The 12,422-nt window shown below is 36.8% G+C and overlaps 1 protein-coding gene across 2 annotated transcripts; it reads left to right on the top strand.

Annotated features, from left to right (window-relative positions):
• Positions 1–885: 885 nt before the first annotated feature.
• Positions 886–12,422, top strand: cUnh6orf136 (chromosome Un C6orf136 homolog). Of its 2 annotated transcripts, none has more exons than XM_084423621.1 (7): positions 886–1,085; positions 2,108–2,353; positions 5,492–6,154; positions 6,370–6,458; positions 7,603–7,803; positions 7,882–7,951; positions 11,650–12,422. In XM_084423621.1, exons 2-7 carry the CDS (start codon positions 2,255–2,257, stop codon positions 11,791–11,793), a joined length of 1,266 nt encoding a protein of 421 aa, XP_084279747.1. In that variant the 5' UTR covers positions 886–1,085; positions 2,108–2,254; the 3' UTR covers positions 11,794–12,422. The 2 variants fall into 2 exon arrangements, with proteins under 2 accessions (XP_084279747.1, XP_084279746.1); XM_084423620.1 differs by having other exon boundaries at positions 889–1,085; positions 2,104–2,353; positions 11,650–12,322.

Here is a 12,422-nt window from a genome sequence, read left to right as displayed (position 1 = left end):
AAAGGTATTGCACCGGCTTGCCTAAAATGATCGATTTCAAAGAAAAAGTTGTAAACCGTGGAAATTGTGCTGGTGTGTTAATAGGTCTTTATTCTAGAAAACCCTGTTTCTTTAAAACACTTAAATATTTTATTGAAAAATCAGAAAATCGAAGTAATTTAATATGATTTATTAATTACATCATGATTTATTTTAGTGTCCTTGTTACACGTTACATGTACTACTTACTATGGTAGGGACAGAACATTATGCATAATTACAAGCAACTAATCGTAAACCAAACCTTAACCCTTTAGTAGGTACATGTTAATAATTAATATTACTCAGTACGTATTGGTGCTATAACAAGGACTTCTTAAAATGAAGTGTAATGTAATATAATATAATATAACAATATTTTAGCATCCTTGTTACACATTTTACATGTACTTACTATGGTAGTAAACCAAACCCTAACCCTTTAGTAAGCTGTTAATTAATATTACTGTATTGGTGTAATGATACTGTAAAAAGGACTCCCAAAATTAAAGTGTGACTTTATAATATAATATAATATAATATAATATAATATAATATAATATAATATAATATAATATAATATAATATAATATAATATAATATAATATAATATAATATAATATAATATAATACAAAAGATTGTTTAATGAATTCCACTGAGAAACAAAAAAATCCAAATCTGAATTTACATAAATCTGAATATACAGGTTTGGATCTATCATGACAACGGACTACTAACTGTCCTGCGTTTCAGACTTTTATTTTGAAAAGAAAAAGCCGCCATAGGTCACAGCGGTCGTGGGAGTATTGCAGTTCATCGTGTCCGCCGCTGGATGCCGCTTTAACTGGCAGATTCCGCTTCTAGAAGGTGGAGGACGCATGCGCAGTGCCACAGACTGGCACTGGGCAAGGACATAAGGAGAGTGACATTTGTATAACGTTAAAAACAGATTCATACTCTTTCTAAATCACACAGGAATTTGCGTCAGTCAGATTTGGATACACTCTCGCATCTCTGCACAGTGAGCTGACGCTCTACAGCATTTCATCTGATTCTCTGAAGACAGGTATGCATTTAATATTTACAAGCAGGACAGCTAACTGACTGACTGGCATGTAAGTTAACGTTATAGATATGAAGACTAACAGAATAACTTATTATCTGTCCAACTCAGACAGGAAACCTATGATCCTTGATAACTTTCAGCTGAAACACTACCCTCTTTATTATCGTTCAGTTTGTTTACCTCGTTTTGAAAGAGTTTATTATACTAGTCAGATTGTCAGCTCTGGGTTGAATGTGTTGATTTGTGAAGTGTGACCCAAGCGTGATGTGCATGTGTCAGGCTGCGTCTGATCACTGTCAATACCTGCCCAACTGTAAATATAGTATATTTAGGTAATACATATCGTGGATACGAGGCGTAGTTTAATTTTAACAGATGATTGAGCAATACATAATTATTATTTCTTAATTAAGGTCCTGAGAATGCCTTTAGAGGGCATTTTTGGGCGTCCAGAAATGCAGCATGGCCATCATACATCACTGTGCAAAAGTCTTAGGCAAACTATGACAAAAATTAAACTGCACAACTTTTTTTTCAACATTGATAATAATAAGAAATGCTTCCTGAGCACTAAATCAGCATATTAAAATGATTTCTGAAGGATCATGTGACTGAAGACTGGAGTAATGATGCTGATTCAGCTTTGCCGTCACAAGAAAATAATTACATTTTAAAATGTATTGCAATAGATAACAGTTATTTAAAATTGTAGTAATATTTCACAATATTTCAATTTTAATGTATTTTTGATCAAATACATGCAGCATTGGTGAGCATAAAATATATTTTTCAAGAACATTACTACATGTTACAGACCCCAAACTGTTGAATGGTAGTGTAAATCAAATAATAGAGTGATGTGGGTAATGCCATGAGTTAGATTCCTGGGAAACAAATGTAGACTTCAATGCATTGTGAGTTGCTTTGGTTAAACATATCTACCAGATGCATATATGTAAATGTAAAGAACTGAATGTCTTGTAAGTGTAATTTAAATGTATTTTCCCCCCTGCCCTAGCAAGGTTTTGAAGGACTGAAGTTGCACTGTGAATGAGTGAGTAACCAGAGGCAGCGGTGGATGGGAGAGTTCGTGTTTCCTCCTCTTTGAGTAGCTGGATGATGTCATCTTTCTGAGACTCCATCGAGGTTGCCTCAGCACCCTGACTTGAATGGCTGTGTGCAGAGGGGGTGTCTCTCTTTGGGTGGGGTGTGTCAGGAACCATGGCGGCAGGCAACCAATGAAGAAGCAGTGCTGGAATTTATGTCAGGTACACAAATTAATATTTGAAAAACTTCTGTCCATCAAATCAAAGTAATGTGGTGCAACTCACCAAAAATGTAATGACATTTCTGAATTAATAATTCATGCCGTGGTATTTGTAAAAAGTGTTTTTTTTTAACCACAAAAAATAATTTAAATACATTTTTGAAAATAAAATTTGACACTCAAAATATTAAGCAGCACAACCGTTTTCAACATTGATAATTATAAATGTTTCTTAAACAAGTCAGAATATTAGAATGATTTCTGAAGGTTCATGTGACACTGAAGACTGAAGACACAAATTCAGCTTTGCCATCACAGGAATACATTACATTTTAAAATATATTAAAGGGGTGAGTGTTCTCTTTTCAATAGAATAAATCGCTTTGTGTATGGAAGTAAAATAATGTCAAATGTTTTTGAAATAAAAAAGCCTGTTGAATTGCACTACTTGAAAAAAAAATAGGCATTGCATTAACCATGCCTGCATTTTAATGCATTGTATTTTTAGGGCTTGCATTTTTATGGGCTGAAATTCAACATGGTTGAATATTTAAGCTGTGAAAATTTCAATTAAAAACATTTCAAACACATTTTCATTATTAAAAATTCAATAATCCATGTTCACCTTTCATATTTCACTTCAAAATATTCAAACTGTTTAAAAATACAACCTATAATATTCAACAGGCAATTTTCGGTCCATTTTATTTGGCTTTGCAAATTCGCTTCCACAAATTCAGTGGTTCAAATTCGACAGTAAATTCAACATTGACATCCAGGAACAGCAGGAAAAGCAGTAGATTGCCGAGCATACTCTCCATCTGCTGTTAGTCGACCTCACCAGCAGGTGGTGCAAAACCGTGTGTTGTTGACGAAGACCAGCAACAGTTAGAACAAGCAATTCATTCATAAAATGAAAATGATTATCTGTGTCAGTATATATGCGGAAAAGATGATAAACACACAATAGCAGTGTTTATGTTTCATTCAATAACGTCATCGTTACTTTCCCTGTGTAGCCTACATGTCATCAGCTTTCTCTATGAACGGGATTATAATCGGTTTCCTTCAATTCCTCATACTCAAGGATTCCCCTTCCGTTGGGACAAAACGCTTAACGTAGCTTAATGGACTAATGCAGTGATATAAAAGACCAAATTCACACCTTATTGGAGATGTACACTACTATTGCCTCCATTGGAGGCTGTAGGCTACTATATAGGCTACAGGCAAGCAGATGGACTCAGAATATGAACTTAACGCGCAAAGTTTCATGCTGAACGTTTTGTGATATACTGGCATAAAATCAACACTTGATCAATTAATACTAACACTTTCTATTCTCTTCTCTTCTCTCTCTCTCTCTCTCTCTCTCTCTATATATATATATATATATATATATATATTATATATATATATATTATATATATATAGGCCTATATATAGTATGCCTACGTGTATTGCATTAGCTTAAACTGGGAAGAGTCATAGCACTTGCATATTGTTGTCCTCCTATTGTTAGTTTAACTGTAAATCGTTTTGGATAAAATCGTCTGCTAAATGACTAAATGTAAAATTGGCTTGACATTGGACATTCGCACATTTAGAGACCGTCTCTAAAGTGTATACGACATTGGCATACACGTTTCTAACTTCAATAGCAAACTTAAATTTATTTGAATAAATATAAAAAATCCAAAGGGTGCGCATTATGCCTGACACTACATGAACACTTTACAGTTGGTTTTATGACTGTAAGTCGTTCTATTCAATGCTATCGAAGTTAGAAACGTGTATGCCAATGTTTTATGCAACTTTAGAGATGGTCCCTAAATGTGCGAATGTCCAACGTCAAGCCAACTTTATGCCAGTCACTGGGAAACGCTCAGCATTAAGCTTTGCGCGTTATTCTGAGTCCAGTGCTTGCCTGCGAGTTTGGTCTTTTACATCACTGTAGTCCATTAAGCATTGTATATGTCCAGCAGGGGAATCCTTAAGTATTGAGGGAGACCCTAATAGCCTGCATGCAGCACATAGCCACAATATAAAGTTACGGCAACTAAACAACCAAGAGAAACATATGTCAACCTCAAAAATGTAACATTGGATCTGTATATCCGCATCGGGAAATAACATTAATCTCGTTCACGGTAGAGAAATATGCATGTAGGCTACAATTTAACATAAAACAGCCGTCATAATAATCACAAATACACTTACATTGCTGTAAATGAGTTTTATGAATGAATGGCTTGCTCTAACTGTTGCTCTGGTCTTCGTCAACAACACACGCTTTTGCACCAGATGGAGAGTATGCTCGGCAATCTACTGCTTTTCCTGCAGTTCCTGGATGTCAATGTTGAATTTACTGTCGAATTTGAACCACTGAATTTGTGGAAGCGAATTTGCAAAGCCAAATAAAATGGACCGAAAATTGCCTGTTGAATATTATAGGTTGTATTTTTAAACAGTTTGAATATTTTGGAAGTGAAATATGAAAGGTGAATATGGATTATTGAATTTTTAATAATGAAAATGTGTTTTTCAGCCCATAAAAATGCAAGCCCTAAAAATTCAATGCATTAAAATGCAAGCATGGTTAATGCAATGCCTATTTTTTTTTTGTAGTGCAATTCAACAGGCTTTTTGTTTCAAAAACATTTGACATTATTTTACTTCCATATTCGTGGGAGACTATGAGCTTTGTAACGTTTCAGATCGAATACATGCACAAATATATACATTGCACACTAAAGAAAATGGAAAACATTAAAAAGCATCATATGATGTTCTTTTAATTATTGTTTAATTGTTTAATAAACATTTTTAATTGTAATATTTCACAGTATTGCTATTTTGAATGTGTTTTTGATCAAATAAATGCATCCTTAGCCGTGTGTTATTACTTTTTTTTTGATGGTTACACCACATGACATTTTTCATTACATTGAAACTTTATTCTTAAATGCTATAAAATATTTCAGAGCCATATGAAATCAACATGAATATAAAAAATGCATTTCTAAAAACTTGGAACAAAACCATATATATATATAAAAAAAACAACAACTTTGATACCCATATTGGTCATTGATCCATGTGTGAATATCTTTGCACTGTCTATTTTTCTGATTTGCAGACAACCGAGTTCCACTTGAATGACAACTGTAGGAGCCTGAGCAGTGCATCATGGGCCTTGGCTCCTCCAAACAGTCTACGTTACCTGTCTATTAAACAGCCATCCCTGTCCCATCCCTTCCACCACGCATGCCAGCCAAACCAAGCGGCCAACCTAGAGGAGGAGGAATGGGAAGAGGCTGTCAGCTTGCGCGTCCTGCTCAAACCCTGTGAGACCGATGAGCAGCACACTCTGGTGGAAGTGCCCTTTTTTGGGCCGGCCAAACTAAGCGAGCTCCTTGCCTTGGGACCCAACAGACCCTTTGACTTACTTTTTCCTTTAACCACTGTCGATGGGAGCAGAGAGGATGATATTAGCATTACCGGAAAGGTAGGGACAGACACGGAGAGAGGTTCCTTCAGGAGTCTGTTTGAGACTGAGGGATGCCCTGCACCGTTTATGTTGGGATCTCGCTTCTTTTGCTTTCACTGCCCCGGGATGAAGTCTGTCTCGGAAATTGGGGACAAATCAGGAAAGGGACTGGACGAGCAGAGCTTCTATCCAGCCCTCCGTGTCACACATTGCAGCCATGCTGAGACTGAGAGAGTGGACAACAGCTCTAGCCAGGGAGACATGGAGAATGAGGAGAAACTGGCCCTGATGTATGAAAAGCTGAGGGTGGAGGTAAGATGAGTTTTAGGGGAATGTGATGGACCACTTGTAGAAAAATGAATGGGAGAAATGATAATGCTCAATATGGAGGCCCACACAATATTTGGATTATCCTGAAAAATATAGTTTTTTATTTAAGCTAAACAATATTTTTTTGGATTGTATTATTGATTTTAAATATGCAATATAATCTTGACTCATACTTTAGGCTCCACATTGTGTTTCAGTTGCCCAGTTTCTTTGTGAAAAATCATGACTACAGCATATACTCTGAAGATGTTGAGTTCATCAATGGTCTTCTGAACACAAAGACAAGGTAAAGAGTTCCTAGATGCATGTTATTCTAGATTTTAGGTCACTTTTACTTGCTGTCACTTAACCCCTGTGACTTCTTCAAACTCTTTTGTTTGCATACTGCATACTAATAAATCGGTGTGGTAAACTGTAATGAATTTGTGTTAACAGCTTATAGGTCTACAAGACTTAATTGCCAACACAATAAAAATCATGGCTAATCTAGAAATAATCAAAAAATGTTTTGCAAGCAAAACTATACATTTTTGTTCCCTTTTTTTTATTGTCTCAACTTTTGTTCTCAACTTTTTTCAAATATTTTTTTCTTTTATGTTTGAAAATGTTTTGTTTGCAAAACATTTTTTACAAGCACATTTTGATTGCCTCAAGATTTGTTTGACATTTTTTTTATTTGCAAAATGTTATTGCAAGCACATGAAAAAAAGTTTTGCAAGCAAAGCCTCATTCACAACAAATATATGTTCTCAACTTTTTTCATGTTTTAAAATGTTTTGTTTGCAAAACATTTACAAGCACATCAAAAAAAGGTTTTGCAAGCAAAAATGTATACATTTTTGTTCCATCAAGATGTTTTGATTGTCTCAAGTTTGTTTTCAAAACCTTTTTCTTTTATGTTGAATAACGTTTTGTTTGCAAGCACATCAAAATACTTAAGCAAAATGTTTTGAAATACAAAAGAAAAATATTTTGCAAGCAAAACGTTCTAAAGTCCCCCTGTAGTCAATAATTTTATCACTTAAAATTCTTAATGCCTTAAAATAGCTTGAATGTAACTCTGCACCCTTGTTTTATTTAGTATACGTGGTTCTATGAATATGCAAATTAGCCCCGCCTCCACTCACTCACACCAGCTCAGAGATCCACTCGTTGATCACACGTTGACGTGATTGGTTTGAGACGTCAGAAACGCCAGCGATTTCAAACCGCGTTTTTGTGACTGTCTTGGGTTCACTGCCGTTTTAAGGAGAAAATACTCAGCAATGGTGTTGACTTATGATTTTCACCACACGGGGACTTTAATACTAAACAAATTGGTGTTGTTGTTTGCTAACTGCAAACAAATCGACTGGTTTTGGCTTGTTACCAGTGCACTGGTACATTTGAAATAGCATTGCTGATTAGTATGCCTCTATTTCTATCTGAAGGGGTCGTGTAGCGTACCAGCTGACTCTGACGGTTTGGCGGTTGATGTGTCTGTGTTACTATGCGGAGGCTCAGCTGGAAGTGCTGAAGCTGACCAAGCATCCAGAAGATGGCTCAATCAAAGCTCGCTGGAGAATCAAAGGCCTGCCCTTCCACTCCATTCTGGTGTTCTTCTACAAGAAAGACAAGAACCATCTCTACAGGTGAGTCATGCTGTGATAGCCTGTCAAAGCCATGCCCTGTGCTCCTTTTTGTGTAACTTTATTTATTTTTCTTTTCAGAACATATGATGCATTCTCCACCTTTTATGTTGGCTCTGATGGACGAATACACCGCCATAAAGTTGAAAAGGTGTGGTTTGCTTGTAACGCCATATTTTCAGAATATCCATATTTTCCATATTCAGAATCAAGTAGGACTTGAAACTTAAAAGATCATTTTTTTCACACTTTCCATCAAAGGGTTAGTCAAAAGAAATGTCCAATTCATATTACACTACCTTTTAAAAGTTTGAAGTCAGTAAGATTTTACTGAAGAGAAGCGCATAAAATTAATCATATTTTCAGAGTGCAGAATCTTCCTAGACAGCAACGAATGAAGCTCCTGTCTATACTAAAAGATGAAAAAAGGCTGCAAAGTTGCACATAATCAAAAACAATCAAAACATATGGCTCAAGACTGTAGACTAATGAGATGTCACTGTGGGTGGAGCTACCAAGAAATATACCCCAAGTGAAAAAATGTCATAGTCTGTGGTTAAAAAGCAAATTAAAAGGGATTACGACCTTTAACACTTGTCACTTTATTCTCAACACTTTTGGCCTCCAGTGTCCAACACAATATTCAAAACCGCCATTTTGACCTGGTCAAAATCAATTATCAGTGATTAATCAAAATGTCATAACTGGATCTTCCGGACTTCTTTCTGGTAACATATGCTGGACTTCTTCTCCAATCATTCGATCCGCTAAAGGCTTGATATACTCACAGTGAAGTTCTTTTTCATCTTTGTTTAGGGGTAAAAAAGTAGTTAAAAATGACTTTAGCAAACATCTCAATGGCCATTGTTCAGTTTCTACTAGAAAGCAGATGTCCAGTGTTTGTTTTCACTCATGTACGTCTGGACTCAACAGAGGAAATGAATTGGAGAAGATTTTGAGCACAATCGGCACAACAATGTTTTTTTTTTTTTTTGTGTGGCAAAGTAGTTTAATTCCAATTTACTTTTATCTGACTCCATTTTATCACAACCTCGAATTTAGGTTAGAATGGTAATTGATTATAGGTCATTTGTATAATAGTTTAGCTACGCATTTGATTATTCTATTTAACTCTTTATTGAAATTATACTCGTTCCTCCGGATTCCTATAACACTTCGAGTCTCGCACCGGCTGAATATACGATCTCATAGTCACAAACTCATCAGTCTTGGTCATTAGACAAATGATTGACTAATATTCTAGATGGCCGTACTCTACTGACTCATTCTAGAATAATATTTAGTCCCCATAGATCTGAACACACTTAATTAAGTTAAGACTATATCAAACCAGAGGTCATGACCATTACCATAGAACCAAGCTGACCAACTTAACTACTTCTAATGGTAACTTTGTATAATCATGCCATGGTTTCCCACATACACTTAGTTAGAATAATATGACAATAATCAGAGGTTGAGGCTCACCCTATTTAGATAGGTCTAACAAAACTCTGTTGTTCTAAACGGAAAACCCATTATTAGCCTCTACAGTCTAAAGCCCTGAATGGTATGTGGAAAACACTTGAGTTTTGCCACAGACTTGTCCCAGCGTCTAGAACACAACTGAATGCTTTTTCAAGCGCCTCCATACTTAAAAAAATGCAGGAAACTACTTGTAAACACGAAATGACAAGATATTTACGTACATATTTACAGCGGGTCTATTCACACAGGATTAGAATTACCTGAGGTCATTTTTCCGGACCTTTTTACTGAAGGTAAAAAGTCGCCATAATCTTTACTGACATTGTCCGTAATGATTACTAATGCCAATGTGTTAGTCGGAGCTCTAAAACATCAGTCAGTGTGCTTCTCTGCTCCACCTAAGCTGAATTCAGTCCGTTTACTAACCTGATCGTAGAATTGTGGCATTATGGACTTAACGTAATCTACTAGAGTTAATAATTTCAGAGTAAGTCAGAATAAAAATCAAATGTAACAATTTATTATTAGTCAGGTAAATGGATCATGCCAATTACATAATCAATTCAAAGATAATCAGTAATCCATAACATCAAATGCTCTGAAATAAAGAGTAAAAGATGCATACCTGACCTCAGGAAAATAGTATACATAATGCTGAGTGTCTGAAAGACACTTCAGCATTACAGGCTGATCTGACTACAATTCTCCCCCAGCCCTTTGCAACTTTTCCTTAAATACTCAGACCAAGACAGAAGCCTCTTTCAAATGGAAAACACAAGCTAACAATGGCAATCTGCATTACCCAGACTGGGTAGTTTACACATTTTGGGGACAGAAAATAATTTGCATGAAAGGAAAAAAAAGGTCACACCCACCACAGTAAGCAAAGTATCTCTAAAATTGTACAAACTTTATTACCTTTTGGTTTACTTCTGTGGGAATGAGACTTTTGTACCAGTCTCTCTGAGACATTTCAAATGATACCAAACATGTATAGTGTTGTATGATAATTGTTCACATTAAACCATATAGATTTTTGGGTGAATTTCAGCATGTGGAGAGAAGAGATGGGGGAAAGGGTGTAAATTAAGACAATACTGAGGTGATTGCGTCTCAGGTGAGGATGCTATTTTTTCAAGAGAGAGTTCAAATGTTAATTTCCAGAAACGTCCTTTGTTTTCTTTGGGAGTAGGCGGCACGGCATCTTCCAGTTTTTCCAGTCTAGTAAGCCCCATAATACACCTAATTATTGTGTTCACCATGAACTAATGGCAGTTCAAATGAATTTACCAGCCTGAGAGAACTTTTCCGGAAAGTTTGCTCTGACAAGCTGTTTCGAACTCCCGAAAAAACTTCACACGAACTTCGTTTTGGCCTGATTTTGTTCTAAATGACGTCACACCAGTTCGTTCTTCAATTTCAAGCTCACATTCATATGCCTCCACTTTAGAGTGCAACGCCTACATCTCAACTTCCAATTAACAACCGACGCATAGAACCAAGTCCCCACCCCACATTTTTCGATAATCCATTACACTCGGCTGTATGTCATAATATGAAAAAAATCTGTTGCTACCTCCGTTTAATCATGACTTCAAACGCAATTCATGTTATGATTCCAGAGGTTTCAAGAACTATATGTTTGGTAACACTTTACTTCTATAGTCGACTTATCGAAATAGTTAGACATACTACTTGCTACAAGTAATTTTACAACTGTCAACTAGCAGTCATGTCATTAGAGTATTAGTAGACTGTCTGCTTTATATCTGTTAACACTTTATTTTGATAGTCCCCCAATTGACATTCTACTGACTTTAAGTAACTTTGTAAGTACATGTCAAATTATTCTAATTACCCGAACCCTAACCCAGGGGTGTCCAATCCTGCTCCTGGAGGCTCACTGTTCTGCAGAGCTTAGCTCCAATCAAACACACCTGAACCAGCTAATCAGTGTCTTACTAGGCAGACTAGAAACTTCCAGGCAGGTGTGTTGAGGCAAGTTGGAGCTAAACTCTGCAGGATAGTAGCCCTCCAGAAGCGGGATTGGACCCCCTGCCCTAACCGAATTGAAGTGAAGGCTAAGTATGGTTACCCATACTTGGAATTTGTCCTCTGCATTTAACCCATCCAATTTAGTGCACACATATTAGGAGCAGTGAGTAGTGTGAACACACACACACCCGGAGCAGTGGGCAGCCATTCACAGTGGCGCCCGGGGAGCAAGTCCGACTCTCTAACCATTAGGCCACAACTGCCCCAAAAGAAGTTTACTTAGGCCCTCTGGTTGAGAAACACTGCTTTATTGTGTCGCCTCTGGTAAACCGTAACATTAAACTTGCTGTTTATCTATGTTGACAGGTTATGGAGGCTCGTCCCCCCTTGCTTCCCAAAGTGACATCAGTGCTGGCCGGGGCTCTGGTGGCCCTGGGCATTCAGGAACACCGGCCTGCCCTCAACCTGCTCCCACTCCTCCTGTCTTCCCTCCGACAGGCCCGAGCATGAGCCGCAGAGCCAGACGTGTGGATGTGTATGCTCAGAAGAACTTAAGTTTGGTCACACCATTAAAAAGACTGAAAAAGATGCAGCGCTGTATTGTGTGGGTTGAGTGAATGAGATGGTGGAATATTTGCAGGAACAAGAACAAGTTAAAACTGTTCTCACTTGAAACAATCTTCTGTGTGCGCTCTTTCCATTATTTAAATATCACCAAACTGGAATCAGTTACCTCTACACTCTGGTTTGCATTGTAACAGGTTTCAGAGCCTAGCTAATATATGTACTCCACTATAAGGCAGGATAACCCACTACTAGCCTATCATTTGAGCCATCACTAATTAGGAGGTTAAAACGCACAACTCTTTAACAAATAGGTTTTGATGACCCAGTACATTACTGTAGAGGTAAATTCAAGGTCATTGTAAATAAGTCTGCTGGGACTGACGCTGTAAAACTTTATGGCTTTTAAGAACATGGGGTTGATGAAGTTCTTCTCAGTGACAGTAATAAATCAGTAGAGGTGGTGGACTAATAGGAATTGGGCACGGTTAGTCTTGATCGGCGTACATTGTGGTAATAATTAATTATATATTTTTTATTATATTTATATATTCATTGGAGTTTTCATCAGTTGC

Source organism: Rutilus rutilus, assembly GCF_951802725.1.
Source record: "Rutilus rutilus genome assembly, chromosome: 11".
In the NCBI taxonomy this organism is placed as follows: Eukaryota; Metazoa; Chordata; class Actinopteri; order Cypriniformes; family Leuciscidae; genus Rutilus; species Rutilus rutilus.
Note: the sequence above shows the minus strand (reverse complement) of the source record. Positions and strands in the feature narration are given on the sequence as shown.

Coding starts and splice junctions, on each gene's coding strand:
- cUnh6orf136 (XM_084423621.1), top strand. CDS start 2,255: ATGGCTGTGTGCAGAGGGGGTGTCTCTCTTTGGGTGGGGTGTGTCAGG. Junction 6,155..6,369: donor ATGAAAAGCTGAGGGTGGAG/GTAAGATGAGTT, acceptor ATTGTGTTTCAG/TTGCCCAGTTTCTTTGTGAA. Junction 7,952..11,649: donor ACCGCCATAAAGTTGAAAAG/GTGTGGTTTGCT, acceptor CTATGTTGACAG/GTTATGGAGGCTCGTCCCCC.